This window comes from Meriones unguiculatus, chromosome 14 (assembly GCF_030254825.1).
Source record: "Meriones unguiculatus strain TT.TT164.6M chromosome 14, Bangor_MerUng_6.1, whole genome shotgun sequence".
Classification (NCBI taxonomy): domain Eukaryota; kingdom Metazoa; phylum Chordata; class Mammalia; order Rodentia; family Muridae; genus Meriones; species Meriones unguiculatus.
The window spans coordinates 18,696,263-18,721,170 of NC_083361.1; the positions used below are offsets into that span (position 1 = coordinate 18,696,263).

At 46.6% G+C, this 24,908-nt stretch overlaps 1 protein-coding gene across 1 annotated transcript in view; it reads right to left on the bottom strand.

Moving 5' to 3' along the window:
* Positions 1–4,267: 4,267 nt before the first annotated feature.
* Positions 4,268–24,908, bottom strand: part of Scnn1g (sodium channel epithelial 1 subunit gamma) — a 31,874-nt gene continuing 11,233 nt past the window's right edge. Inside the window, exons 7-13 of the mRNA XM_021640643.2 lie at positions 12,015–12,113; positions 10,003–10,120; positions 9,076–9,154; positions 8,936–8,993; positions 8,677–8,738; positions 5,993–6,068; positions 4,268–5,640 (exon numbers count right to left, since the gene is read on the bottom strand). Of these exons, the coding sequence (XP_021496318.1) occupies positions 5,260–5,640; positions 5,993–6,068; positions 8,677–8,738; positions 8,936–8,993; positions 9,076–9,154; positions 10,003–10,120; positions 12,015–12,113 (873 nt within the window). The 3' untranslated portion in view covers positions 4,268–5,259. The remainder of the gene's footprint in view (positions 5,641–5,992; positions 6,069–8,676; positions 8,739–8,935; positions 8,994–9,075; positions 9,155–10,002; positions 10,121–12,014; positions 12,114–24,908) is intronic.

Here is a 24,908-nt window from a genome sequence, read left to right on the forward strand (position 1 = left end):
CAAAATGTTTTTCACATCCCTGAGCAGGAACCCTAAGTCCACTGCCGTAAGCACCCATTCCTCTTGGCAGCTGCCAATCTGTCTGACTCTGAATTTGCCTTTTCTATTTTATTTTAGTTTTTGAGTCTTTGATATAAGTGAGTACGAACAGTTGTGGTGATCTTTTATGTGGGTTGGCTCTTTCAGTTGAAGTTCATCCATGTAAGCACTTCATTACAGGTTACATTTTATGTGAGGGAGGGCAATCAGCATGGCACCTATGGAACTCAGAGGACAATGTGCAGGAGACAGTCCCCTCCTTCTACCAAGTGGGTCCTGAGGATTGAACGCACATCTTCCGGCTTGGTGTCAAGTGCCTTTGCTTGCTGACCCATTCCTTTTTAGTGACAGAATAATATTCTATCATAAAAGGCAGTAATTGTTGCCAGTGCTGGTATTTCCTGTGGTCCAGAACATTCTGCTCCAGGATCTATTTATCTGAGTGAATGATTGTTTCACTGCTAAACTTTGAAGGTAAAAATGTCCTCTATAGGCTCATGTGTTGAGTGAGAACTTGGTATCCAGCTGGTTGCACTACTTGGGTAAAAGTGAAAATTCTAGGAGGTGAGGCCTGACTGTCAAAAGGAGGTCATTGGAGTGCTTTAGAAAGGTCACTTGTCCCAAGCCCCTCCCTCTCTCTCTGTTTCTTGTCTGTCGTAGTGAGGTGTCTGCTCTTGCAAGCCCATATGCTCTGCCTTCCCTTAGGCCCAAAGCATCCGATCCTTGGATCAACCTTGAAAGGCAGCCTCTGAAACCGTGAGTGAAAACATTATCTTTTCTCTAGTAAAACTGATTCTCTTAGCCAACACCTTCTCCTGGGCCTGCCCCTCCCCCACAGCATCCTGGGGTCTCTTTTCCCACAGCACTGGCCACTCTGTTCTGCCACTGACTGACTCTTACTATGATGGTTTTTCCTTTCTTTGAGGCAGGGTCTGGCTATTCGGCTGTTGATCTCCAGCCCTGGGATTACAGGCATTCACCACCTCAGCATGATGGAACACACTCCCTAATCGTGCACCGAAATGAGCTCTCACTTTCAGAAGCTGCTCCATTTTGAATTGGCTTGTGAAGTCACAGGTTCCTGGGTGATCTCTCTGCCCCTTTCATCTCTGCTATCCCCTTTCATTTTGTTGGTTCGTCTTCCCCAACTCTGCCTTTTAGCTCCCTTTTCTCCAACCCCAAGCACCACTCTCTAGATTCCTGGCCTTTGTCCACCTACCCTCCTTAAGACGCAAATTTAACAGTTAGAGGTGAGATCCCCACATGAGATGAACATACTGTGTCCTTCTGAGCCCAGATTACCATGCTTAAGCTGATACCTTTAAGCTCCATCCGTTTTCCTACAAATTTCAATTTTCTTTATGGCTGAGTAAAATTTCACTGTGTATGTATGCCACATTTCCATTATCCATTTATCCATTTTGGCTCGTATCTCAAAAATTAGATGAAAAGCAACTGAGGAACTCACTTGGCCATCGAACTCTGGGCCTTCTGCACATGCACCACACACACACACACACACACACACACACACACACAAAGTGGTCAACAGAATTAAAGTGCTAAACACCAGTTTCACCAAACTGGCATTTGTGTTTTGCACAGTTGGAAACGGCATGGTTTATTTATTCTGTAATATTCCAGGTTGCTAGGTCAAAAGCTCACTGTCTAAGACTTGGCAGTATCTGTACCTCGTCTTGATGGGTGAATGAATGAATGAGTGGAGAATTTGTGGAGAAAGTGAAAGAACGGGGTGTGGCAGGCACGGCAATGAAACCCTCCTGTCACTTAGCATCCTTGCCCTACATTGAGTCCAGAAACCTGGCCCAGGTGATGAAGAAATGTCTAGGTGGGAAGTATCATGTGCCGCATTTGTCGCCTGGAAACATCCTTCTGCAGTATCCCAGAGTAGGGATGAAAAGGAGGAGAGCATTTGGGAGTACGGAGCCTTAGGTTGCTTTGCCCTTTTTTCTGGAAACGTCCCGTGTTCTTCTGCTGCTTCTCTTCCCCTTCTGACTGAGGAAGTGCCCGTTTTCCTCCATGGTGACCCAGTTCACACTTTTAGAAAAATAATTTATTTTATTTTGCCTGCATGCATGTCTGTGTGAGGGTGTCAGATTCCCCTGAACTGGAGTTACAGAGTTGCAAGCTGCCGTGTGGGTGCTGGGAATTGAACCAGGACCCTCTGGAATAATATCCAGTGCTCTTAACTGCTGATCCATTTCTCCAGCACCCCCCTGTTGCCCCTGCCCAGTTCACACTCTTGGCTCCCACATCAGTCATGCCTCCTGTGTCTGACCTGGACCTCTCTCCTGAGTTTCAACCTCAGACAAGCTTGGGTCTTAAAACTTTTTTTTTTTTTTTTTGAGACAGAAGCTCATGTATTTCAGGCTGACCTTGAATTTACCATCTGGCTGAGTGTGGCTGGGGCTCTAATTATGTACCTTCATCCCAGGCTTAAGCAGTACGAGGAACTGAACCCAGGGGTTTTTACATGCTAGCAAATGCTCTACCAACCAAGCTATATTTCCAGACTGGAAAAGTTTTTATTTGATACCACCTTTTGGGATGCAGGTTCCCAGGGAGTCTCTGAATCATTAGGAGATGCTCTATGGGTCGTGGGGTTGTCTTCCTCGTTGTCTGGATATAGGAAGGCCTCTGGACATAAAGCCAGGGGACCAGTGATTTTTTTTTCAGGGGCAGATAAGCTTGGCCTCTCGGGGGAAGCTTCCAAAGTGAAAGGCAGTCTGCAGGGTGGCTGGTGGCTAAACCCACAGGCTCTACTATTGGGTGGCACTCATGAAGTACCAGCTGCGTGGTTAGAGGAGAAATTGCTGTGCTCTGTTTCTTATTCGCAAGCGTATCCTAGGGACCAGCATGACGGAAGCTGATGTAGGGGAGGCACTGAGCAGAATCCCCAGGAAACAATAAGAGCTGAAAAACTGTGCCATTCTTACTGTTTGTTTGTTTGTTTGTTTGTTTAATTACACCTGTTTGTTTAGTATGGGCAAGCATGCAGTGGTGAACAGTGGAGGTCAGACGAAACTTGAGCGAGCTGTTTCTCTCCTTCTAGATGTGTATTCCGGGGATCAAACCCAGATTATTAGCTCGGCTGCAAGCTCCTTTTACCACTGAGCCACCTTGCCAGCCCAATTATTATAGAAGCTTCGTACAATTAAACTCTGTGTTCAGTCCTATCTCAGTCTGGGTACAAAGAGGGAAGACATGATCCCTGTCTTCATGGAGTTCACGGTCTAATGAGAGACACAAGCGGATGAAAAACTCATACCAGGGGGTGAGCGGCGTGTAATGGTAAAACCTTCAACTTCGTGGGACCAGGGAAAGCTTGGCAGAGGTGGTGACTTTTGCACCTGTCCTGGAAAGGTGAATGGAAAAGGAGAAGAGGCGCCGCGGCAGGAGTCAAGCAGGCGTGGAGATGGCTGGAGCCAGGAGGTGCGCACGCCCATCTACCAGAGCACAATTAAGCCAGCTGCTGCCGGTCTCACCTTTGACACACCCAGCAGCAACTTCAGCCTTGCTGGGAGTGTTCCTGCTGGGTGACATCAAGCCAAGGCTGGCCAGTTCCACGAATCTGAAGGCACAGTCCCCAGCTCTTCCTTGAGCGGTGCCCGAGTGAGCATCTGCTGTGTGCTCCCTGTCAGCACCAGTGGAAGCCACCAGGAGCCCGGCCAGGCTTATGCCCGTGATACTTTCCTGCAGCAGCCCACGCCCCCAGGGGAGGGCCATGTCACCTGGAGTCATCATGACCTCCTTCCTGTTAGCGGACCCTCTGAGAATCAGTAGCATCCCCACATGGGGCAGAAGTGGCGAATACAGGAACAGGCATGGTGTGGAACCTGTGTCATTAGCTCACGTAGGGTCCCCGAAGCCTCTGTTTCATGAGGATGCTGAATTCCATCAGTCTCTGTCTCAGTGTGTCAGCGAGTCTCCAATTGCAGGTCCTTCTGATCTGTGCACAAAGGATCTTCTTCTAGTCTAGATCCTGTGTGCTAAGCCTCCCTGTCTTTGCACTCCAAGTGACATCAGCTTCATTCTTGATGCATGCAGGGGTTGCGTTCAGGATAAGGGAATGACAATACTCATGCCAGCAAGTCAAACTACTTGGATTCAAATCTCACATCTGTAGCTTCCTGGCTATGCCATCTTGAGCAAATAACCTACCTTAGTTTCTGCACCTTTTAGATTAATTGACTCAGGAGCCAGCAAATTATTTATTGAAAAGGCCAATGTTTTAATGTTTAATGTGTTAATTCATAGCAGCCACGAACAAAGTATAAATAAATTGGCATAGCCATGTATCAATAAAACTTTATTTATAGACACTAACATTTGAATCACATGTAATCTTCACAAGTCACAAAATATTCTCTTTTTGATATACACGTATATATTAGCTATATAAAAATTATGAACACATACATACATACTCACATACTCACACACACATATTCTCACACATACATATTCAGCTCAAAGAAAGAATGTTATGCCCTCAGGGGACTTATGTACGTGCTTAACACAGCTCCCAGTATTTCACTCTTGAATTGAGATCATGGGAGTACTATTTGTCAGGAGTGTCTAGCTATGCCCTTTAACTGGCCTTTCTCTCCTGCCCCACCCTGATGCCAGAGTAGGGACATCCTGTCACACCCATTGGCCTCTCTCTACTGTGCCCTCTCCAAACATGCTCTCTGGCTCTGGGCCAAATGTCTGTCTGAGGGCAGAGAGGACACCTTGTCCCCATGTCAATGACTAGGTTAGCAACCAACAGCTGGGATCCAAGGCCAGTGGTAATTTCTTCTGTCACACATGCCAGGCAATGGCTGGCCAACCTTGCTACCCAAGATCACGTGCTTGGGCAGCAACCTAGGCCAGGGGTATTGTGGGTAAACTCTTGAGCTTGGGGCTCTGGAAGCACGCTTCTTTCTCAGGATCCCGTGAAGAGCTCACTGTTGGCCCAGGCCGTTACTGTTGGCTCTCTAGCTCAGAATTGCAGAGTCCAGGCTACAGAATGTAGCTCATCCTGGAAGTCAGGAGTGTTGGGGAAGGGCCCATAGTATCCTTCTGCAGATTTCGTGGCCCTGTTCTGTTCACAGCAGGCTATAAGTCATGTATCAAAAGCCCAGAGCCGGGATAGGAGGGCCCTTCTGTGTCAGGAAGAGAGTTTCCTCAGACCATGATTGTCCCTCCAATCCTGCCTCAGAACTCATCAGTCAACTGAGTGTCTGTGAGCTGGGAGGAAAAGGCACTGTCCAAGCGCAAGGTGTTGTATCTGGGGGGTGGCGTGCCAGGTACTGTGGGCCCTGGGGCTGGAGGCAGGCGCATTGCAGAGGTGAAAGTGGGCAGGCCATCATCTATATCCAGAGCTGGATTATCCTGGCCCTGCTGGCTGGCGTGAGTCTCGGGGGAGGGAGGTGACCGCCTACGGGCCCACCAATCTTTGGCTTTCTGCCACTGGTGTCGGGCGATGATAGAGAAGAAGTCGATGAAGAAGACTTCTATGATTTCGATGACGCAGACGACTGAACAGCTCATCCACAGGCCCAGCTGTCCACCGAAGTTGGACAGAAGCATCTCAATCTGCAAGGAAGACTGTGCTGTGACTTCAAGAGGGACCTCCCCAAGCCAAGAGTGGGGGCACATGCCCACAGCCCCGAACTCAGGGGGCAGGGGCAGAAGGATCCTTCTGCAGATTGCCAGTTCAAGGCTAGTCTGGGATACCTGGTGAGACTCTATCTCAAGAAAGGAGGGATGAGAGGCTTCTCCAAATTGGCCTCAGCAGCAGGCCTGTCTCCTCTCACTCTGGGCTTCCTCTTTGAGGCACAGTTGGCCTCTGGCATCCGTCCTACATCAGGTCAGAACCCTACAAACTGACTGCTTTCCTAGATGGGGTTAACAGGCAGGGGACAGGCTGGACAGGCAGACTACTCACACTGTTGGCTGGGCTCTCCATGATGGATCTTTGGTTCAGGTCTTTGTAGAATATCAAGAGCTTAGCCAGGTCAGTTCTGCAGAAATTCAGACAGGTGGGAATCAGGTGGGTGGGAAGGCTTGGCTTCCTGCCAGGTGGCTAGCTCCTCAGTGTGGCTATCATTTCCCTCCCGTCTAAGCCCCTGCCATGGCCTATGTTCTGAACTTCCTCAGACTGTTAGAACATGCTCCCTGGCTCTCTTTCTATGCCTCAGAGTACTTTTCCAACCTGGGCTTTGCACTGGCTGGTTCTGTGTGTCAAGCTGACACACATTAGAGTCATCAGAGGGGAAGGAACCTCAGCTGAGGAAATGGCTCCATGAGGTCCTGGTGTGAGGCATTTTCCCAATTACTGATCAATGGGAGGAAGCCAAACCCATGATGGGTGGTGCCACCGCTGGGCTGGTGGTCCTGGATTCTATAAGAAAGCAGGCTGAGCAAGCCAAGGAAAGCAAGCCATTAAGCAGCACCCCTTTATGGCCTCTGTGTCAGTTTCTTCCTCCAGGATCTTTCCCTGTTTGAATTCCTGTCCTGACTTCCTTCAGTGATGAACAGCATTGTGGAAGTGTGAGCCAAATAAACCCTTTCCTTCCCAATTTACTTTTTTTGATCATGGTGTTTTGTCGAAGCAATAGGAACCCCGAGTAAGACAGGCTTGGGTCTCTGGCCACCCATTCACCAGAAAACAAACAAACAAACCCAAAACAAACAAAAAATCCAACTGTTTCACACCCACAGAGGATTGTTCACCCAGCCACCCTTGTATTAGATTTTGACATTGGTAACTGTTTGATTGAAATCTCAATCTCAGACTCATATAGGAGACCAGTAGGTGGTGCAAGTCTAGGCTAAGGCAATAGTGATAATAAATATAATAGCATCTAGCTTCTATTAGGCATTTTCAGTGTTGCCAAACACTGTTGAAAAACCCTTGAATGAATGAATGAATGAATGAATGAATGAGATTCTCACAATGTCTCTCTGAGGTAGGGAGCGGTGTTTTCATCATCCCTCTGCTACACCATCGTGGAAACTGAGACACAGATTGGGTTCATTCATTGCATAACTGACTGTTGAATGAGCTGGTTCAAAGCCAGACCCATTTGGCTCCAAGGCCATGCCCTCAACTACCATTCTATACCCTCTCCTGATAGGACAATGGTGAACTGGAAGGTTCACGCTCATTCTGAGACTTCACTCTTCTGTAGCCATTTGATGTGATGCAAGAATGGAAGTCACATGTTTGCAGGACATTTAATCTTTCCGGAAAAGCTGCAAATAAAGGACTGTGTTTACGGAGCTGGGTTTGGCTAGGGGTCACTGGTTTGCAACAGTTGATTGCAAATGCTCAGTTCATTCTATTTTTATTGTTGTTTCTTATTTGTTATATTTATTTGAGGTGTAGCCTAAGCTGGCCATGAACTCTCAACCCTCCTACCTTGGCTCCAAAGTTTTGGGATTACCAATGGGCAAATTCTATCTTTATCTTTTCACTGCAAACCCCATGGGGACTAGAGAGTATGCTTGGTCACCTGAACGCCCCATTTTCTTCCAACAGCTCACATACCACCTGGCCCTTAATGAGATGCTATGGGTTGGAGACCAAATCGGCTTTTACTTGGGAAGATCCTAAGCTGGGACATGGTAATGGCCAGAGTGTGAAGTTACAAGTTTAGTGGGCTATGGTAGTACATGTTACATAACTGAGAAGACTAGGCAAAGCTGAGCGTGGTAGCTTATGCCTGCAAGCCAGTACTTGGTAGGTAGAGACAGAAGGATTAGGAGTTCAAGGTCATTCACTGAAGCTAATTTGGGCTACATAAGATCCTTTCTCAAAACAAACAAACAAACACAAACCCCAAAGCATAAAGAACAGAGATGAAGAGCTATCAGAATATATTGAAAGGCATATCTAAAATGTTTGCCAGTTGAAACGGTACAGGTATTAACCAATCAGATCAGTGTGTGGTGACCATTTAGGATGGAAACTCACCTTCCCTCTTGTGTCTATCGGTTCTGGAAACATATGTTCAACCAAGCAGGGAAGGAAATTTTTTGAGATGAAAAATAATTACATCCGGATTGAACATGCACAGACTTGTTTCTTTTCAAGTTCCCTGAGCAATTCGATATGGAAGTGATTTCCATAGTATTTACATCACATTGAACATGACAAGTAATCTAGAGATGACTTAAACGGAGGAGAGGATGCGGTAGGTCATATGCAAACATGTACTATGTCTCATACAGGACTTGGGCTTTCAGGAATTTTGGTATTCACGGAGAGTCGTGGAACAGATCCCCAGAGGGCACAGAAAGACAACTGTAAACAATTGGTTTGGCCAGAGCCTCGCATGTCATCTGAAAATCAGCCCAAGTGCTTTGTCCTTCATGAGGAAACACTGTTGCATGCTTTATTCCGGTTATAGACCCAACGGACCACAATGCAAAATGTATTTCATATGGTGGATCGTGGCCAAACAAAAGCCCGAGCAGTGCCTGGTTCATGATGGGAGCTCAGTAAATATTTGTTGACTAAACGATTGAGTGAATGAAAAGGAGAGGGCTTGGCAACAAGGAAGCAATCGAAGGGCCCAGAATCTGTGGCAGACAGAGGCAGAGGGAACTAGGTGGAAGCAAACTTACTTGTTGAGCTTTTTGTTTATTTGCTGGCCTTGGTCCCAGGTGAGAACATTCAGCAACCACTTCTGTGACAGAGAAAGAAAAGAGTGGGCCTAAGGCTACCCACTGCCCTCTTCCTCAGTCATACACCCCCCCCCCCCCTTCGCTTGCCTTGGCAGTGTAGGCCTATCCACCTGGGTACATTCTACTATGCCCCCCCCCAATGGTAGAATACAGGAAGACACCAAGGGCTCCAGGGGTGGGGGTGGGGTCTAGAGCTTACCTCGGAAGCCTCAGATGGCCACTGTGCCAGGCTGGTGGTCAGCGTCCATTCCTTAAAGCTTAGGGGAGAAGGCCACAGAATGAACACAGGCCCCTGGCCTAGCACAGCCCTGCCTGCCCCAACCCTCCATGGCTACTCACCTGCAGGCTTGCTTGCACACTGATTGGCAGCCCAGTTCTTCCCGGACAAAGGCCTGGTACAGCTGGTAGTAGCAATACACTGGAGACAGGGCAGAACAAAGTATAAACTTTGGGAACCCAGCGCCCTTCCTAGAGTCACCTGTAGAGACGCCATCACCTCCTGCTAGTTATGTATTTCTGCACCTTCTACAAATGCTGGGAGATTTTGGTGGGGGAGGAGGGAGCCAATTCTTGTTTGTGAGTTAGAAAATGGTATCATTTCCTGGTTAAAGATTTGAGTTGGAAGCCAAGTGTGGTGGTACACACCTTTAATCCCAGCACTAGGAAGCAGAGGCAGGGTGGATCTCTAAGTTCCAGGCCAGCCTGGCTACAAAGTGACTTCTAGTACAGCCAGGGCTATACAGAGAACAATTGTCTCAAAAACAAAACAAAACAAAACAAAACAAAAAAAAAACAAAACAAAAAAAACCAAACCAAAACAAAACAAAAAAACCAAACCAAAACAAAACAAAAAACCAAAAAACCCAAAATCAAAACAAACAAACAAAACCCAAAAAACTACTATGAGTTGGGGTTGGGAGTTAGGCAGCCCTTGGGTCAAGTTCTATAACTTCCTGCCTGTGTGTCCCAGGTAAGTGACTTAATCATTCTGAACCGTGGTTCTCTGTTCTGTGAAAGAGTACTGTCAACAGTGGCAACAGTACCTTTTAGAGTTAATTGTGTTGGCTAGCTGTTAGTACAGGCTAGAGTGCAGCGTTTAGTCCATAACTGAAAAGCACAATCCAAGCCAGGCTTGGTGATAGAAAGGGCCTTTAACGCCCATTCAGGCAAAAGACAATTAGGACAGGGGCTCAAGAGCATCGCTGGGAAGCTGGGCCAAGCAGATTCCCTCCCGGGATGCAGAAGGCTGGAGGTGGGCTCACTCACTCCAGTTGGGGTTCTGTTGATAGTTGCAGTAATTGGCTGCTGGAGGAAGGGGCTGGCTGTACTGGGCACAGCCACATTTTTCCACCATCTTCGTCTGGAAGCATGAATAAAGACAGATCTGAAAGAGAATACCCAGGAATGTTCTTAACCTCCTGGAGGGCTCTGTGCCTGCATGTCTTTCATTCCAAAGCCTTCTTTTTTTTTTTTAAACCACGCAGGCCAAATCATGCACACATAAAACTAAAGAAAAAAAAAAAGGTTAAAATATTAAAAAAAAAAATTTTTTTTTTTTTCAGGACGTCCAGCATGGAATCCTCCAGCCTCCATCAGAACTGAGCTGAGAGGTGATACTCACGAAAGCACTGTTAGCACAAGAGCCCGTGCTGACAAGAATCCATGCTACCATCATAAAACGATGCCCTGGGTAACGCTAAGCTACGGAGGAAAAATAGCTTCATGCGTTCATGTATCCTACGCTCACCACAGTCTCCTGGAGTAGTATTGTACTTGACTCAAGGAGGAAAAAAGACACAGCAGAGATCTGAGAGGTTCGCCTGAGGGCACACGGGAGACAGATATCAAAACTGATATCTGGGCCAGTTGTGGCGTTGCACGCCTATAATCCCAGCCCTCAGAAAACAGCGGCAGGAGCATAGCAACTTGGAGAGCCAGCCTGAGCTACTTAGTAAGTTCAAGGTCATCTTGGGCTATAAAATAAGACCCTGTCTCAGAAAAAGCAAAGGAAAAACAAAACAAACCAAAGAAACAACATCAACAACACAAAACCCACAAAACCAAAAAACACTGAGCTTTGAGTCTGCTGTGAAGCTGCTACCCTGTAGTAGAATCTTCCTGGGTATCGTGGTCATAATCCTGAAAGACCCACGTGGGAGACTCGGAACTGAGTATTGGACTGTTGGGACCCTGTGGATTAGTAGTTGCCTTAGTTTCCCCGTTTACCTTGGTGTTGGCATTCAAGTGACAGAAAAAGGCCTGGAGCTTTATTTGCCATACAGGCCATGTTAGCTGCTGGTGAGCTTCTAGGGACCCACCTGTCTCTATGTCCCACCTTGCCATTGCTAGGCACACACCTGCCTTTTCGTGTGGATTCTGAGAATCTGAACTCATGCACCCATCCTTTCTGAGGCAAGTGGCCTACTGTCTGAGCCACCTGTCTGTCCTCCTTCCTCCCCCCTTGGTGTTTCGATTCTGCCAAGATGATACCTGTGGGCTTTCTAGCATCCTAATAGGAGGCCGAATTCAGAGTTCCAGCCTGTGGGAGTAGTTGTAACAGCTGCAACACTCATTGCACTTAAGGGTTGGAAACTGCAATGTTTGTAAGGCCAGTGATGGTATATGCTATGGCGGGGGCCAGATCTGTGGATAATAGTCAATCTATAGCTTGTTTAATGTGGTGGCTCTTTCCGTGGCTTATCCTGCCAGGATATGGGCTCTCAGATCCCAGATCACTTCGTTTTGCTTGTTGTTTGTTTTCTCCCCAAGAGAAGCTAGGAGTATGGATTTTCTTGTGTCCTTTCCTGAGTTTTTAATGCCATTCTCACTGGAGCAATCAGTGTGCAGCTTGGAGTGGTCCAGGAGCTGCTAACGAGCTCACCCCGACCCAGCACAGCTCTGTGACTGTCAAGGGGATACAACCCACCCAAGTCCTGGGGCACAGATATACATGGAAGCCAAACTTTTGACCCCTCAGGCAGAGTCTCCTGCTAAAGGTTTCCCTCCTGTCTATCCTTTGACAAGCTCCATTTAGCAAGTAGACCTGTCTGCCTTGTACATTGTGTTCCACACAGACCTCAGTGAGTCAAGTAAGCTCTGGTTACAGAGGACCGAAGAAGACTGGAATCAGCTGGCATCATTTGTACTTTAGGTCTTTGGACCAATCCCAGCTATCCTCACCCTAGTTCCTGGTCTTAGGGCACACCTCAGCCTAGATACAACTTCATCTTTCGGATTCAGGCTGCAACCCAGCGATGAGGGCCTCTGCCATGCCATACCTGGAGGGAGTAAGCAGCGTTGTAGATGTTGGTGATGGGCACATCACTGCCATCCTCCGTGCACTGGCTGTAAGGTTCGCTCAGCTTGAAGGATTCTGTCTACAAGTAAAACAGCATACAGTCATCTGTGCTTTCATAGGGACCCAGATGGGAGTGTCCCTCTTACACAAAGTAATCACTTAGTCGCTCACCTAAGTTTATTAATTACCTGGTAGGTGCCTGGCGCCATTGTAGACGCTGAGAAAAGTTGACAGGTGCCCTGCTTTCCTTGAGCGTATATTCTAGAAGGGTCTACTGCTGCATGGCCAGTAAGACACCTTGCCTCTAGCTTACTAATCAATGAAGTGGGGCTCGGGAGATGGCATAGCGGGTAAAGCCCTTGGCACATATGTGTGAAGACCCGAGTTTAGAAACCACATAGCTCGACACAGTTGCTCCCGTGTCTGTAATCCTAGCTCCCTGACTGGGAAGGGGGATGCAGACAGAGGGCTCCCTGGAAGTTGGTGGTCCAGCTAGCCCGCGGTGTAACAACCCCCTGAGGTTCTCTTTGACCTCTACATATGTCCTGTGGCATGTACATCAGTGTGTATGCACACAAACACACGGATTTTTTAAATGAGATAATTTTGAGTAATGCACAAGGACTCTCGGTAGAAAGACTCAGGAGGAGGAGACATTCAGTCTTCCAGACTGATTAGAAAGGCACCTCTGATAAGGCCCTTTGGTAGAGATAAAGGCCCAAATTAAGAGCAAAGTTCAGATACTTTAATGATTAGACATCTAGAGCCTGATCCCTGATATCCCATAATGCCTTACCTGTCCAGGCTCCAGAAACACTGTAAAATGTGCTACTTAGTCATTTAAAGAAGGGTCTGTTTGTCCCCTCAGATGTGGGCCTGCACAAGAGTCTTAAATACCATCTTGCCACAACTTAACATTACCATGGAAGAGAGCTCACCCGAGTAATTGTCTTTATAAGGTGAGTGTGTGGGTTTAAGTGTGGGGAGGTAGAGTCTTGGTTACTGCTTGAAGTGGGAAAATTTATCCTGAATACAGATGGTCCCATTTCCCAGTTTAGGCCCTTAGACAGCATAAGAGCAGACAGAGATGGCTGAGCAGCAAGCTGACAGCATAGGTGGGCCCATTTTTTCTCTGCTCTTGACTGGATGTGATGTGATCAGTGTCCAGGTCCTATCATTTCTTTGAAATAATAGACTATAACTTAAAGTCATGAGCCAAATAAGCCTTTTCTTCCACTAACTGTTTCTGCTCAGGGTGTTTTTTTTTTGTTTGTTTGTTTTGTTTTGTTTTTTTTTTCACAGCGACCTATTGAGACCAGGACCAGGACTGTGTCACCAGCTTTCCCTACATGGCTTCACAAGACACCTTTGTTATGTTGACTCAATATAAAAATGATAAAAAGGAGCTGCCCTAGCGGAGAGCTGGGGAATGAATACGAGGCAGAAGAAGCAGCAAAGATTGAGGTGGTGGTGGTGGCGGGGGGGGGGGGGGACATTGTGCCTGAAACATGGCAAAAGAGAGGAATCTCTGGGGCTAGGATTGTAGCTTAGTGGTAGAGCTTTTATCTGGCTTTTATGAGTTCAATTCCCAGCACAGGGGGCTGGGAGAGAGATCTCTGGAAACAAACCACCTCCAGTGCCTGCTGAGAAACCTAGATTCAGCTCTCTGAATGGTAAGGAGCCATCTGTTTATCTGCTGGGTGGAGTGGGGTGGGGGCGGGGAGGGATAGGAGTCCTGATGGGACTATAAGACATAACCGGAAGGTTAGAAAGAAGTGTGGGGGCTGTGAGCCTCCTGAGCTGCCTGTCCCTTCATCGGGGCCTAATTCCCCGCCTTCAGGTTCTGGATGTTGACTTCCTTAGAAGGATCAAGGAAAATGAAATAGTAGCCCGGTCATAAAAGGAGGGCCAGCCTTGCCATTCAAGGTTCAAAGCCCTCGTCCATCCGCCTTCCACAGTTCATTCAAGTTTGCCTCCACTTTAGTTGCCTCAAAGCAAATAAGCAATGCAGATACAACAAGGAAGGAAAACAAACAAACAAACAATCAAACAAAACAAATGAACAAGAACAACAAAATAGGGACGGAGAAGGAGAACATCTCTGAGGAGGAGCAAAAGCTAAGCAGGCATTGTAGCCGGCCTAGAGTGAGGGGTTGTAGTCTGCCGGTGTGTGAGAAGGCATATGGGCACCCACACACCTACGCACATACGGTCGGAGGTCAGGGCTGAAGAGGCACAGAGTGGCTTGTTTCTAAGAGAAAGAATGATGGTGGGGCAAAACAAAAACCTCGGAGGCCCCCCACAGGTAGAAACAGACCAGCGACATGTTGGTAGGCTCCTCTTCCTCTCTGTTTGTTTTGTAATTCATCTGCTGACCCATTAGTCCCCCTCAATTAACTGCCAGTTCCTGAAGGGCAATTGGCTGTGCTCCCTTCGAAACGCTGCAACAACACAAGCAAGCGATGGAAAGCGGCTGCTTCACCCCAGTGGACAGACAGACAGGCAGACAGACGACAGACGTTGTTCTGCAATCTGTTCTTTTCACTAATGTACTCCTAACAAATGAGCTGGTTTCCAGTCAGTGCGGAATCAATGAGCTTAAAGCTGAACGGCAAATCCATTTAGAGATTATAGTGTCTGCCAAGACTGGGCTGGGGAATAAGATACAGAGAGCAGTAGCTCTCCCCAAGGACACCTCCGCTACTTGTCACCTTCTGGTCTGTTCCAAGCTGCAAGCTCCCTACGAATTTGGGGGCCCAGATCCGGCTGACATGTCCATGGAGCCCGTCTGCCACAGGCTCCACTTGCCTGCTGCAGCCAGAATGCTGTCTGGCATCCAGGAAAGAAGGTCTGTGTATTTAGGTGAGCTGAGTGAGGTCAGCAAAGGTGGCCGGGACTCTGGCAGTCCACGAGTCCTCAGAGAGCACCGAAGTCACAGAATCTAAGTGATGCCTCAGGACACAGTGATCTTTATTCTCAATGATGCTGATTCCCATAGGAGCCCTGGGTGGTTTGGGGCTTTTTCCTCACTCATTCCTGAGAGGTGGAGGTCTTTTCTCCAGAGACTCAGCTGAAAGAACTTTGTCAGAATGCCTTCCAGCCCTGCACACCTCCAATCCTGATTCCTGCTGACTGCTCCTGAGATCCTTTTCCATGGTGGAAGTTAAGCTGCTGGCTTCACCCAAGTAAAGGTCTCTGAAGAGAACTCGGGCTGCATGAGGTAGAACTGTGTCTCCAGCTGCCTGGGTCAAAACTGTCTCAGGGCCACTCCAGAGGGCTGGGCAGCAGGCAGACCGGTCTGCTAGCTCAGCCAGAGCAACTCTGCAGTGTTTCCACTGTGTCCATTTCAAGGTGAGACTTCTGGGGGACGATACATTTTCCCGTTGTAGAAGAGATGTCCTCACTTCATCTAGTCCCGGAGGATGTGTCTGAAATGGTACCCCGGACTGCTCAACAAAAGCAGAATCCAGGACCCAGCCCTGGCTGTGGCCATCTTATCCAACCATACATCAAGGTGGTAGGATCCTGAGCCCTCCTAAGGGGTCCCTGCTATAGCAAGCACATTGCGGCTCATGGCCAATGACCCCCAAACACGCTGCAGTGGCCAGCTCAGTAGCTATGCAACCTCAGATGGAATTATTTGACTTGCCTCCTCCTTCTGCCCCACCTGCCTCACCAGGATGGGCTGTATCCTCAAGCTGGGAGCCAAGGAACCACGTCAGCTCATCTAACAAAATCACCTTTGGTCTTGCTTAATCCCCCTCCTCTCTGAGGATGAGGAGAGTACCTTCCTCACAATGCAGCACGCAGGCTACTGGGGAGGGAGGGCAGCAAGCCTGCCCTGGTGTGGTAGCGCACCACATCACCTCACCACATCACCTCCGGTTCTGAACTCTCAGCTAGAGAAGTGGGGATTGTAAACAGGGAACTCCTGCCTTTCTGTCCCCTGTGCCCCTCTCCTTTTTCTTTTTACTTTGGGGACAAGGTCTCACTATGCAGCCAGCCCTAGGACTGCCTAAAACTGGTAATCCTTCCGCTCTGGCCCCTCATGTGCTAGAACTGCAGGTGTGTGTCCTCCTACCGGGTGATTCAGGGCTTAGCTTCCCTGGCTCTCAGAACTCTCTGTTGTAAACAGAGTTGTTTATTTACTTATTTTCACTCTGAAGAAGGGTTTTTGTGCTGGCACCGAGCCCTGTTCTGTGACGGGAAATGTATTTGATCTGAGATTTTTTTTCCCTCCCTTTAAAAATGTAACACTTGGGTTTTTGCCAGGGAAAAGCTCAATGTCTCAGAATAGAGAGCGAGCCACGGTTCCAAGCCCAGAGCCCCTCCTCTTCATTCTCTGCTCCTGCTTACCGTTGTGAGCACTCATTGAACCTAAGGCTAAGAAAGTATTTAGCACAGAACTTCGCCACAAAGGTCAGCTTTAATTATTAGAGTATGTGCACAGTCTAAAAATGACTCATCCTCTCTCAGGACAGCCGCACAAGGGACTGGTGTCCCCAAAGCTGACCTCCGGCCAAAATAAACCCTTTTATCCTTAGGTTGCCTTTCCCAGGTACTTTGTCTGCTGGGACCTAATTGACCACTCGTAATCTCTGCCTAGGAGGTTCACAAATATCTTAAGCATACCCCGTCTGTGTCTGTGGGAGTTTGAAAAAAAAAAAAAAAAAAAGCCAAGTCAGTCTCATAAAGACATATGAAGTTTGCTTTCCACCGGCTGGATCTGGGTAGGTCACATGACTCACACTTTGGCCGATGGTTACGAACAAGCCTGATACAAGCAGATACTTGAAAAGTGCTTGTACATTGGAACTAGCCTTCTCTTGCTGACCTTGGAGCCTGAGCCACCATGTGAACATGTCCCAGCCAGTCACCTGGAGAGGAGAGGCCACAGGGAGGAGACACAGGGTGGCCCAGCAGAGCTAGCACCTGACCTTACATGCCACCAGCAATGGTGGTTGAGGTCAACGCAATCCAGTCCGGGTCAGGGAAACTTCCCAGGTGAACCCAGCGCGCTGTCTGCCACACGGGCTGACCTAATACTAGGTGGTTGTTCAAAGCCGCCGGTTTTGAAGATGGCACATAAAGAGCAACGGCTCAGGGATACTGTCTAGATCTGAGCTCAGGATCTCCCCCGCCTGCGTGAAACCTCCTCGTCTTAGCTAATGACATTCTAGTCTGTCCAGCTGTTCAAGCTAGAAACCCACGCTGCCTCCTAGAAACTTCTTCACTGTATTCAGTCATCAGGAGATGCAGAGGCATCTTCAAACCAGCCGAGTCCTCGTCATTCTTACTCCCCATCTGATCCGATCGAAACTGTCCCTCACTGGGATTATTGCAGTGACCCGTTTGTTCTTCTGTCCCCACTTTCTCTTCCTACGTATCTACCCACCTCCCACTCACCCATCCAAATTACAGGCTCCATCCCATCAGTGTCCTCACTGCCTGGTGATTCAAGACTAAGCGCATCAGCTAGCCTTCAAAGCATTCCTTCACTGGCCTCGGTTTACCTCCCTCTCGATTCACGTCAATCCAACAGACAGGCCATACTAGAGCAGCAGGTGGCCTTTTATTATGAAGAACTTGTACACAACTGGTCTGGGTATGGTACTGCCCGTATCCCAGGTACTTAGCAGACGGAGGCAGGAGGGAGGTGGGTTCAAGGCTGGGCTGGCCTACATAGTGAGAGCTTGTCTCAAAATAAATTTAATGATGATGATAGTAACAAAGACATGGGGATGTAGCTTATGGATAGAGAACTTGCCTAGTGTACTCAAGGTCCTGAGTGCAACACCAGTACAACAAATAGATAGCCAGACAGATATATGATAAATAATGATAGATAGATAGATAGATAGATAGATAGATAGATAGATAGATAGATAGGTAGATAGATAGGTAGGTAATAGATTGATAGATGATAGATAAGTGATTATAGACGATAGTCAGATGGATAGATCAGTAACATTTATAGTTGGCCCACTGCATCTCTAATTTCAACCAATTGTGTGGTGAAAATATGTTTTAAAACTATCTTGGGGCTGGAGAGAGAGGTCAGTGATTAAGAGCTCATACTGTTCAGACCCGAACACCTACATTGGGCAGTTCACAAAAGCCTGTAACTCTAGCTCCAAGGGATCTGACATCCTCTGGCCTCCATGGTCACCTGTGCATGCACACACACATACCTAAACAAAATTAACATCTAAAAGTAAAATAACAAAGCTGTATCTCTATTGCACATGCTGCCACTTCTTTTGTTATTCTCTAAGCAGTACGGCATAATTAGGTACATAATATTTACATAGCATTCATCTCTAGAGGGTGTGTAGACTCTATGAAAATGCTGCCTCATTCTATCAAAGGATTGACCATCAAAGGATTCGACCAATGACGAATAGAAAATGTTTGGAAAAATTCATGTGCTGGCTAGTTTTATGTCAACCTGACAGGGCGAGAGATATATCTGGGAAGAGGAAAAATTGATCGAGAGCGTGCCCCATGAGACTGGCCTAAAGGCAAGTCTGTGGTGCGTTTCACTGATTGGTGATTGATGTGGGAGGATCTAGCCCATTCTGTATGTTGTCACCCCTGGGACAGAGGTCCTAGTGCTTCAGAAAGCAGGCTGAGCAAGCCATGAGAAAACCCCAGAAAGCAGCACCCCTCCATGACTGCTGCATTAGCTCACACCTCCACGATCCTGCCTGCCCTGTGTGAGACTTCCCTGCATGATGTGGTACCAACTAAAGGATGAGATTAAACCCCTCTTTCCCCCTTTCCCCACTTTACCTGTGGCCATGCAGTAGAGACTGCAGCTAAGACAACACATCTGTAACAACATCTGTAGATCTTGAATGATCTACAAAGTATTTGTAAGGTATTGTGTATTATGAGTTATATAGACATGATTTAAGGCATCTAGGGAAATGTATGCAAATACGGTGCCATTGTCTGTAAGGAACTCGAGCAGCCATGGATGTTGGTATCAGTGGAGAGTCTTTAGAAACAATTTACTTCCAATACCAAAAAGCAACTGTATACCATAGGAACTTAGAATATCATGATCATGCCTACACTTATAAAAACAAAATTGTATGTGGTCATTGAAGCTGGAGGATCAGCTAGTGCCACGGAGCAATGCTGGTGATATATTTTGAATTTTGAGACAATAAAAGCAAGTTACAGGGGAGTATACTCGGGAAGGTTTCATTTTAGTAGTAAAATTAACAAATTCAAAAATTGGAAAAGAGACTCGCAGGGCCTTCCCCTACACGGGACTATGGGTGGCAAGACGGTTCATTCTGGCTATCAGCCTGGTTGCATTTAGAATCACCTGGAACACACCCACACCTCTGTGTATGTCTGCGAAGGTGTTTCTAAGGAGGGTTAGCTGAAGCGGGGAAACCCACCTTGATGTGTGTGACACCATCCTGGAGCCTGGAGTCCCAGACCGAATGAAGGAAACAAATAAAAGGCAAGCTGAGCGCCAGCATTCATGTCTCTCTGCTTCCTGACTCTGTGCACACTCTGGGCCTCGCACTCCTGCTGCTGCCGTGGACCATATCCTCAAACTGGGAAGCCCAATTAAATCTTTCCTTCTTTAAATTGCTTTTGTCTTTCCGTTATTTATTTATTTATTTGTTTGTTTGTTTGTTTGTTTGTTTGTCACAAATGAGAAAAGTAACTGAAACAGGTGGTTTAACTCTTTTCTTTGTATTTTGTGATATATTATAACGGTTTTTGTGTGTGTGTTGCAAAACAACATATATTCCTAATTAATAGTCAAAACAAGTTGCTCAAAATAATAAATCTAAGACATTAAGAACTACATCCTACAGAAAATAAATCAAACTGGTGAAAGTATTAAGTGAAGCGGTAAAGTAACTAGAAGACAAATCGCTTCAGTATCTGATATCAAGGTGAGGAAATCCTCAATAAACATACTGACAAAAGAGGAAAGCAAAGGCTGTGACTGTGCAACACTTAGCGGTTTTCATTGAAAAATACTGTAAGAGACTCACAGCCAAAGTTTGGGAAGAACACAGGGAGTCTTATGGAAGAGTGGAGGGATAGAGGACCTGGAGGAGACAGGAGCTCCACAAGGAGACCAACAAAGCCAACAAATATGGGCCCAGGGGTGCCTACAGAAACTGATGCATCAACCAAGGACCATGCAGGGAGAGGACGTAGACCTCCTGCTCAGATGTAGCCCATGGGCAGCTCAGTCTCCATGGGGGTACCCTAGTAAGGGGAGCAGGGGCTGAACTTGGTTGCCTGCTCTTTGATCACTTCCCCAGGCTGGGTGACCTTGCCAACCCACAGAGGAAGAGGATCCAGGCAGTCCTGATGGGACTTTACAGACAAGGGTCAGATAGTAAGGGAAGACTGGACTCCACCTTTCAGCGGACTAGGAGAGAGAGAGGGTGGTAGAGAGAGGGAGGGTTGGACCGGGAGGGGCTACGATCTGGATATAAAGTGAATAAATCGTAAAAAAATAAAATACATATATATATAAATAAAATACTGTAAGAAACCCAGAGGAAAGCACAAACTAAGAAAGACATTTCAACACATACAGCAAGTAGTATATTATATATATTATATTATATTTTATATATATTTAGTAGTCTTCATATACATGCTACAACGGTGTATTAGTATATAGTAATGTAGACACATATCATCTGTGTGTATTTATCTCAGAAAAGAAAGGGTTATTAAAAAGAGAAGATCAGCCTTCCTCAACATTTCTGCCACCCCTGAGACAGATCTCCATCTCTATCCTGGCAGGCACCAAATCTGTGACTGCTTCCGCCTTCTGTGTGCTGGGGTTGCACACATCCATTATCACACTTGGCCACATCCTTTTTCTGGAAACATGTACAGGGATGCCAGTGCCCTTTTCTGAGCATTTGTCAACAGCCACAAAGCAGCGTTTTTGTCACCACCCCCTTACGCAGGTGAGGTTACTGCGGTGTGGAGAGGAGGCAGCTGAAGTGCAGAGCCAGACCCTGTCAATCCTAAATCCCTGAGATACATGTCCTCGTGAAGAGAATGTGTGGGCGCAGCTGAAGGCAAAGGAATATTGCTGTGGGTTTGCAACACGGCGGAGTAATCTCTCTGCTCCATAACTCAGCCCTCCACCTCATGAGTGAATGGGCCATCCCTGCTCACTTCCTCAGCTCCTATTCACCACCCAACCTGTTCTACTCTAGTTTCTGTGCCGCTCCCTCCAACTCCCAAACTTTCTTCTGAGCTCCAGTTTCAAAGCGTTTACTTACTGGACATTTTAAATAGTTTATTTAGTTTTATTTATGTGTTACTGGTGTTCCGCCTGCATGTGTGTCTGTGTGAGGGTATCAGATCCCCTGGAACCGTTACAGACAGTTGTGAGCTGCCATGTGGCTTGCTGGGGATTAAATCTGGGTCCCCTGGAAGTTCAACCTGCTCTTAACCACTGAGCCATCTCTCCAGGCCCATTACTAAACATCTCAATTTCATTTGGCTTTTGCGCACAAGACACAACAAGCTGGGCAGGCCTTGAATTTTCTCCACCTTTCCTACTTGACTCTTTAATTCTGAGTCTGACTTTGACCCACCGCACAGCCCAGCTAGGACCCAAATGTTCACGTGGCTTCCCCTGGCTTTTCCTACTAGCACCAGTTGTCAAACTACTACTCTACATCTATCCCCTACGAACTATCTCTACACCTCACTCCTGCTCACCTTCACAGCCCTGCTCCTATTGAAGGTCCTTACAGTTTCTCTCTGGAATCACTGTTAATGTGCTGTCTCCGGCATATGCTTAGACTTTAGCCAAAGTGATCTTTTTAAAAACAAAGTCTCACTATGTAGACCAGGCTGGCCTCAAACTCCCGATCTTTCTGTTGCAGCCTCCTGAATGCCAGAATTAGAGGTGTCACTTTGTCCAGCTTTCAAGGTTAAAAGAGCTTTACTATATATGTCTTAACATCCTACCCACGACCCTATTATAATTGTTCTGCTCTCTGTTTGGACCAACTCTTCCTGAAATCATTTGCCAGGAACTTATTCTCCAAAAACTCATCATTTAGGAGGCTTCTCCAGTAGCCGCTCTCTGTCTATCCACTCATGCATCCATCCTTTCACCTACTCACCTACTCAGAAATTATGGATATGTTATGTTCTAAGATCTGAGACTGGGTAGGAGACAGAGAGGGTCCAGGTTTCTCAGATATAATCACCATGTTGCAGATACATGTTGACTGATCAATCTATCAACAATATATTAGTCTCTGTCTCTCTCTGTCTCCCTCTGTGTGTGTATGTGTGTGAGTGTTGCTAGAACCCAGAACATTGTGCACACTAGGGAAATGCTTCACTAGCAAGCTGCCTTCCAGCCCAGGTGTGTTGATTTTTGTCTTCCCCACTTAAAGGTTCATCTTTTGATATTTAGGGCCTAGGCCATGCTAAGTCATACAAATGAGAAAAATTTTAAGTCTATCAGCTTACCACACCTATCAATGATAAATAATAAGTAAGCAAACAAATAAACGTGAAAAAGGAAAAAGGAAGGAAGTCTCGCTTGTTTGGATTTATTCTTAGTGACTCCCTGCTGACCTCTTGGTAATCCTCGTCTTTTCGTTGTTGTTGTTCTGCATGGTCATCAATCATGCCTCTGTCTGCCTGACCCTGCTGGGTGGCTTTGATTTTCTACAGGTGTAGCAGAAAACTCAACCAGATCCTTATTTACCCACCACTGGAATAGAGAATGTTTGCTTACTAATACAGTGTGTTTTTCAAAGCTCAACACAGAGACCCAGAGGTGGAGTCCATTTGCTTTTGAACTTTTGCAAGCTCTCTTAGCTCTTGACTCTTAACCATTTGCAGACACGATGAGAGGCAGGAGGCAAAGAGAGGTGAAAAGATAAGGTAAGGAGTTAAAAAGCCCAAGTCCCTTTTCAGGGTGCAAAGAAAACAGTATGGGAAATGCTGGGTGGAAATGTCCTCTGTGGTCTCCTGGGTTCTTTCTGCTTTTTGGTGAACAGAGAAATTAGTGGTACCCCAGGTTTTCCACTTCCCCATCTGAACATGCTGAAGACTCAAGGTGTTTATGTCTCTTTGGGAAATCAGCATTCGTATAGCCCAAGCTGTACATAGTACCTGTCTCTTGGAACACAGGTCCTAAGTGATAGGCATCTGTGAGCATCTGTGTCACCAGACATGGTTCCTCCTCTACACATTGAAGCAACAGATGTCCCGTGTACAACCACCATTCTACTTCACAGTCTTTACCAGTGACCTTTAAATCACACTTCCTCAGAGTAGCATGCCCTGAACCTCACCTTCCCTGAGTCAGTATGCCAATCCTGTGGTTCAAATGTATCCCTTCAAAATTCAGGTGTTAGAAATGTAATCGCCAAACCTACATGTTAATAATATTTGGGGGTGGGCTCTTTGGAGACCATTAGGCTGTAAGAGCATGAAGGTGGGTCCCTATAATGACATAAGTGGCTTTATAAGAAGAGGGAGAGTAACCTGAGCTAGGGTGCTCGCTCTGTGCCGTCTTTCCTAATCCAGTGCAGCACAAAGACTCTTTACCAACGAATACCACCATACTGGACTTCCCAGCCTCAAGTTACAAGCCAAACAAAAGTCTCTACAGACAATCCAATTTTAGGTGTTTGACCAGAAAACTGACCAATTCACCCGTGGTGTGATCTTGTGAAGCTCTCCTACCACCTGTCCCTTGTTTTTTTTTTTTTTTTTGAGGCAATATCTTTTTATGTAGCCCCCAAACGCTTGGAACTTTTCAGCTTTGGCTTCCTAAGTACCAGAGTTACAGACATAAACCACCGTGGTCATCCTCGTTTCTCCTTCAGAGAGCATGATGATTATAATTTCTCACTATTGATTTCTCTTATCTGGACTTCTCTGTGTTTAGCGCTGATGAAGTACTCAGAAAATAACTGTTAAACAAATAAATGATGGAGGGTCAATCAAGCTTCAAATGCCCATCGCATCACCTCATAACCCCGGGCTGAGAATCACTTAAATTTCCAAGCCACATTTCCTGATATTACTGACTCTTGTGATCATCACAAAAGTTTGGTCCTTGGTGCATCTTTCAGAGATCCTAGTTTAGAGAATAGAGGTCTGATGGCCACCACTGTTCTGGAGACTAAGTTTGTGAGGTTCAGGGACTGGGATTTTACAGTGAGACATTAGGCACAGATACAAAGCCATAAGCAATAGTTCGTAAAGAGATTGTCTAGTTTTCCCAACCACTCACAGGTAAAAAAAAAAAAAAAAAAAATTCTCCACTACGGACTAATGTAAGTAAAACTACAGTGTATATAACACCTTCTTGTCAGAATGGCAAAGACTAAGAGTGGAAGAGTAAGCCATGTTGGTTGGTGTCGAGGGTCCATGCATGCTCCTTTTGCTAAGCGTGTGGGTTCCAGTACCCACTTAGGTTACAGAAGATCAAAGGCTTGAGGGTAGAAAGGGGTCTTAGTAGATGAAGTGAAATTGCTGGACAGAATAAACAGACCTTTGAAAACCCCGGGACTTTATATTGGCCTTTACATGGTTGTGACTGTCTCCCCCCCCCCCCCCGGTGTCTGTAGGCATCCTAGACGGATGTTATCTGCTCTCTTTACATGACTGACAAACTGACAGCTATCGTCTGATGCTTTGCTTCCATAAACACTGGTGCTTTGTTTTGTTTTTTAACAAGGGCATTTCCCTAGGTTCTTTCCCTAGATGGCATCCTATGCTTGCTAATCCACATAGAAGATGCAAACAGAAACTTGAATGTGACTCCTGGGATGACCACAGGGGTAGCCTTTGGAAAGCACAGATTCCTGCTCCCTTGGAAAATGATATGCTT